The sequence below is a fragment of the Vipera ursinii genome (genome assembly GCF_947247035.1).
Source record: "Vipera ursinii genome assembly, chromosome: 1".
Lineage (NCBI taxonomy): Eukaryota > Metazoa > Chordata > Lepidosauria > Squamata > Viperidae > Vipera > Vipera ursinii.
This window is the reverse complement of record NC_139512.1, coordinates 176,133,893-176,140,067: the sequence shown is the minus strand read 5'-3', so window position 1 is coordinate 176,140,067 and position 6,175 is coordinate 176,133,893. Positions and strand designations below refer to the sequence as shown.

At 38.4% G+C, this 6,175-nt stretch overlaps 1 protein-coding gene across 3 annotated transcripts in view; it reads right to left on the bottom strand.

Annotated features, from left to right (window-relative positions):
• Positions 1-6,175, bottom strand: part of NBEAL1 (neurobeachin like 1) — a gene marked incomplete at its 3' end in the record, with an annotated part of 109,227 nt that overhangs the window by 5,045 nt on the left and 98,007 nt on the right. For 2 of the 3 annotated variants that reach the window (XM_083371268.1, XM_083371269.1), the window contains 5 exons: positions 5,948-6,042; positions 4,879-4,995; positions 3,748-3,909; positions 2,368-2,516; positions 1,444-1,579 (listed from right to left, as the gene is read on the bottom strand). In XM_083371268.1, the coding sequence (XP_083227394.1) occupies positions 1,444-1,579; positions 2,368-2,516; positions 3,748-3,909; positions 4,879-4,995; positions 5,948-6,042 (659 nt within the window). Of the gene's footprint in view, positions 1-1,305; positions 1,580-2,367; positions 2,517-3,747; positions 3,910-4,878; positions 4,996-5,947; positions 6,043-6,175 lie in introns of those variants that run through there. The other variant, XM_083371267.1, reaches the window with a different exon arrangement.

Sequence of the window (6,175 nt, the reverse complement as noted above, 5' to 3'; positions counted from 1 at the left end):
AAATATAAACAGAAAAGAACCTCTATAAAACAATCGATTTTGTTTAAGGTTGCAAACTGAACAACCTAACTATGTAGTCTTCTAAATATGCTTTGGACCAAAATGCAAATGAACACATAGTCTTTACACCGTAAATTTAGAGGCAAAACATTTCACAATGTTTGAAAAATAACAGCAAAAACAGGGAATGGAAGAAGAAAATTATTATGGTGGGAAACCTATACACATTTACATTAATCTTAATCAGTGCAAACAATTAGTGTTAAATGATGCAATTTATAATGCAATAAATAAGTAAATAAATAAGACAGACTCAAAAGCTAGGTCAACCACCAAATGACCTGGCTGGGTTGTGCAATCAAAGGCATACTAGTTTTGTAGTGTAAACAACACACATCTTTTTGGCAAATAAATAATTTATCTAATCGAGATAATAGTGCAACATTTGACTGTGTCTGACTCTGAATGGAGTCAAAGCCTGACTTCAGCTCGACAACTTGAATTGAGAGAGTGAATGGCTTAATTCACCAGTTATAACCTGGATATTCCAGAAATTTGAAAAGGACTTAAGTTTCCCAAATATGACACTTGATTTTATATCATTCTCCATAATCAATAAGCATCAGTCATTTCCTGGCTTCTTCTGAAGAGGTTAGTGCAGAGGTTTGCTTGAGTTAAGAAAATACTAGTGGGCATCTCTCTGAAATTAGGAGAACCATTTTCACAGACGCCATAATGCAGTACCCCATCAGTTCAGAAAGCCCAGGCTGCCACTGAAGGGCTTTGGTTCACTTGTTCTAAGAAATATTTTGGTGACACCCCTTTTGTGCAGTAGACTAAGGACATGCCCAATAAAAACTGCATAATTGTAGTTGGCATCCAAGTAGTTTGCATTCACTTTGAGGATGAGAAGCACTGCCCTTTGCATAAATCTAATAAGCAACAAAAAGATGGATCCTTAATGGCGTTTTTTTTTTAAAAATGAAGCATGAATGCAGCTAAGCAAAACCACAATAGTTCCAAAGTAGCTCACTGTTGTTTATTCAGTGCTCTTCTGGAAGCTAATGTCATTCATTGTAAACAGTGGTGACAGGTTAATGTTGCGCATTAAGTATTAAATGGCAGGTAGCATTAAGCAAGTCCAGTCCAGTTAGAAAGCACTATTAGTGCACTTAAGCTAGTCAGTAAAATCTGTATGTTAGTTCGGCACACCTCCTTTTCCCCATGGCTTCCCCTCTACATTCTTTCTTTTTTTTTCCAAGCAGAGAAGGACCTGTTAAAGAATCTCTAAGAATGTCTTGGGAATTATTTCTTCCCCTTTGAAAGCTCAAATTTGCTTTGAAGTTTGCCCTGCCACAGAAGCGATTGCTTGCTCAGCCGGAAAGCAGAAATAAATGAGTTTCCCACTGTTCGGTAGATAAAGTTCTTGATGGTAGGTTTTACCTCTGCTGGCTTTCCAACGCCAATGATAATCAACTTGCCATCATCAAGGCCCACCAAAATGTGGCTGAACTCTTTGGTAACAGAGACACAGTGAATTGGCAGCCGCATGGCTAAAGGGGAGGAGCTAAGGCTCAGGCTGAAATAAAGAAATAACAAACGTGTATTATTTACAGCAGACCGAAAAGCACTCAATGGGCAGTTTATATTAAAAGAAAGGTTTAAGGTTTAAGGTTTATTAAATTTATATGCCGCCCTTCTCCCTGAGGACTCAGGGCGGCTCACAACAATAAAAAGTTAAAAGATATAAATACAAAAATTAAAAGAGGATTAAACAATATAAGAAATAAGTACAATTTAAACCAATAAAAAACCAAATTTAAAAACTATGATCAGTCCAGGCCCGCTTGTTGGAATAACCAGGTCTTTAGGTCACGGCGGAAAGACTGAAGGTCAGGGGCCATCCGCAGCTCCGGGGGCAGTTCGTTCCAGAGGGTTGGTGCGCCCACAGAGAAGGCTCTCCCCCTGGGGGTCGCCAGCCAGAGGCCAACTTTGTGGGAGCAGACCGGGCGATGGGAGGTAGACATTGGCAGCAGGTGGTCTCGCAAGTACCCCGGGCCTAAGCCATGTAGGGCTTTAAAGGTGATTATCAGCACCTTGAATCGCACCCAGAGGGCAACCGGTAGTAGTTAAAGGATTCATAAGAGAGCTCAAATTCCTAAACAGCACATAACTAACTTAGCAAGGAATTAATTTGCTTCTTAGTCTTCAGCATATTGGATTCCTTCCATATAAACAACAGTAGTTGGTGGAGGAGGATCATAGACTGTAAAGTGAGAGCTGCTGATTGATCCTAGGCCCCCACGGACTAAAGTTGTTAACATTACAAGTCATTGGAAACAGCCTTCCTTTTCAAGCTTCCTTTACCTGTAGAGATCTCTTATGGAGAGAAATCCCTGTAGACTCCCTATTACAATATATTCTCCAGTCACACAAAGATCCGACACTTCTTCCTTCAGGCTCTCAGAGCCCAAATACTTCCCATTCACAGAGTAGAGATGCAATGCATTCTTATCCTGGGCAGAAAACAAACAAACAACAAACAAAAAACAATAAAAGAGAGGGGAAAGCCTTGAGCAACAACATTTTCCCATAGAAATTGTATAATTCTGTAGCAGGATTGTTTGTAACACCATTATAAAAAGAACATAGTGTGGCATGTAATCTCCACATAATGTTCAGGGTTGTGAATTCAAATAATATTTACAGACACAGGTGTGGGATCCTGATTAAGAACCCATCTAGGTTATTAAACCTGATCTGCGTGATTTCAAATTTCAAATTAGGGGTTGCTAATAATTTCAGATCCCATGGAAATTAAAGTCTTACATGAGAATACAAAATCTTACAAAATGGGGTGACTTTGTGAAATTCTCCCCATTTTTTAAATTGGAGAGTATGGATGTGTTTTTAGTCTGCAGAGGAGCTGCAAATAAAAGGTTGCCAACGTTTGCAGAAAAGGGAATGTTGCAGAATATAATATCAGTTGCAGAACTGATCACATTCAAGAAAGAGACTCTACACCTTGGCAACTGGGCCCCACCTCTAAATTCTCAAGCAGCATCTTGTCATTTGGGAAAACAGAAAGCCACAATTTCTCCAACACTGCTAAGGATGCATATCTAGACAAAATGACAACTACGCGACTCAAAATGGTCTTTTTCCAATTAAATTATAAATACATGATGGCATTTGGTCTTGAACTTTATCCTATAACCAATTTTGCAAAAGATCATTGCTAGAAAGGTAATTAAAGCTAAGCATTAATAATAATGTTATTCTCCAGGCTAGTAAGCCAGAGGACTATTTTTATTTCATATCAAATAAAACCAAATTGAAACATTTAAGAGGCAACATTTAGTCAGCCAAAAATAGGTAATTCTGTTACTTAATATTGATTTTAAACTAACAAGGATACTAAACTCTTGCTTGAGAAAATGAGCTGTAGAAATTTCCCTCCAGCAGCCATACAATCCTGGAAACAGCTTTGGCTGCTTCAGTGAATCTCAGACCAATGTTACTTTTGTCATTTCTGTGTGCTGCAAAGCTTTTCCTCCCAAACAAATCGCACAGCCTTACACTACAGAGGCAGGAGACGCAATCAAGAATGAATTCCAATACTTTGTCCATACTAACTCATGTACAGGCAAAGGTGGCCCCCATTGCTACTCCAATCACATAGTTAATTTATCCCCACCTCTAGAAACAAAACCTATGCAGCCCCTGTGTACTTGGCTATCTTAATACCTTGAGAGTTGTCTTTCCTTCTATGCTGGTATGAACGATTAAGTGTCCTTCCCAAGATACAGCCAGATTAGGAACAGTGATAAAGAGAGAACTCCCACAGGGTGGCCTCAGAGTCCTCATATATTGGCCCTTCCGAATGGTGTGGACAATCACAGTTCCATCCTATTAAAACGAAACAGAGACCTTTCAAAACTGAATGAATGTGAGAACCAATTCATAGTATAGCAATACTAGCCTCTGTGCTTTTAATACAACAGTCAGCATGCCCAGAATGACACATAGAAGAGATCCACCCAGACGGAGTGTTTTCAATGGATTATCAACCTGTCAACCTGTTTTCCAAAGCACCAGAATACAGGACAAGAAGCAATGGATGGAAACTAATCAAGGAGAGAAGCAACGTAGAACTAAGGAGAAATTTCCTGACAGTGAGAACAATTAACCAGTGGAACTGCCTGCCTCTAGAAATTGTGTGTGCTCCATCACTGGATGTTTTTCAAGAAGAGATTGGGCAGCCATTTGAATGGGATGGTATAAGGTCTCCTGTCTTGGGCAGCGGGTTGGACTAGAAGACCTCCAAGGTCCCTTCCAACTATTAACCCTATCAGTGGTGGTCATATCCTATCTAAGAAATGTTTTAGGAGGCAAATCAGACTTTTAACAGCAAATATTTATAATAGCACTCTATATCAATGACTTTTAAATAATGCAGTTCCTCTCAGCCTCCAATGTTCATTATGCATCCACAATGTAGTTTTAAAAACATTCTATACATTTTGTTGTATGCATTCCATTCTTTCTGCAGAAGACATGAAGGAAGAATGTTTTGGAAATACATTTTAAAATAGAAGAAACTTTCTTAAGACCAAACTCCAAAACATTTGCCAGCAAACTATCATGCATTTATTTTGCCTGGAAGCCAATGTTCAAAAAAAGGGAAATACTTCAAAAGAAGTAGGCATAGCTTTGCAGGCATCATTTACCACAAGAGAACAACTTAGAAATGTAGATGGCCTGGCAAGAATGAATTGCATATTCAAGGCTCACTTGAGACTGATGAGGTACTTTAAGCCAGAGGAGCAGTTTTCCCTTATTTTGAAGGAAGACTTAGGAAACAACAAGCAAGCATACCCTGGCACCTGAGACTGCCATGTCCAGTTCTGTACTGATGCAAACTGAAGACACTTCATTGGTATGTCCATAGAGAATCTGCAAAGGTTTAGGAGCCAGACCTATTGGCACTCCTCCCTGCGATTAAATATTGGAAAGAAGCACAATTATATTAAAAGTCAAGATGTTTTCAAAGCAGCAAATCTGCCCAAAGTCTGACATCATTTCATCCTAAACTTTCTACCTTAAGGAAGCATAATGCTTCTTAATACAGCTCATAATTGCCAATAAAATGGCAGCTAGCAGGCGCTGAGCTGCCATTTTATTGGTCACTATGAAAAAAAACACCTGGATCTTCTGAAAATGCTGCCAAAATAAATAAATAATACAGATTAAAAGGGAGGAAAACATATCAATTCAATTTATTCTTAAGAGTCACAAACAAATCTTTAGCTCAAAAAACCAGAAGAGGAAATCTAATCTCAGGATGTATAAAAGAACAAAAAAGAATTCTTTCTTCACTTGTGCCTCAGAACTAACCTATTTTGCCACATTTACACTAAAGAAAGCACTAAACAGTGAACTTTTAAATACACAGTACTATTTTCCAAGGAGTTACAGTTGATCAGTACAAGAGCAACCTTTTTTTATAAATTTATTTTTATTGATTTATTTAAAAGACTTGTATGGCTTACCCATCACAATTCTGGGTAGCACAAAATCATAATGAAACCAAACAAAACGAACAGCCCAAAACAAATTCCCTCCAACTCATTAGCAATACAAACAGCATCACTGGACTCCAGTCTTACCTCACCTCACCCCGGTGCTTTTGGCATGTTCATGTAAGTTTTCATACACTAATACTTCTTCTATCAGATGTGCCACAGTGTAACCTTCATAGCTATCTAAGCCCTATACAAATTCCCAACTGTATGAGATTCAAGTAACCCTTTTTATACTTTATAACATTTGAATGAATGTACAATACCTCACTTTCTGATCTTTCTGCCCCATTTGTAAGTTAATGCAATCAGAGAACACGGCACCACACAGCACAGCTTGCAGAATTCCACAAAAGCCAACTCACCTGTTGAACTATTTGCCATACCATACAAGTGGTGTCCCTTGAGCCTGAAATTAAATGGATCCCACAGAAATCCATCGCTAAGCATGTCACAATGTCTACAAACACAAACAAACAGAGGAAGTCTCAATTCGTAGGAATTGAAATAACCAGATTTAAAAAATGACAGTTTAAACATAGATGTGCTGGCTTTGCCCAAAATGAAACAACTATTCTAAATTGCAAAATGAA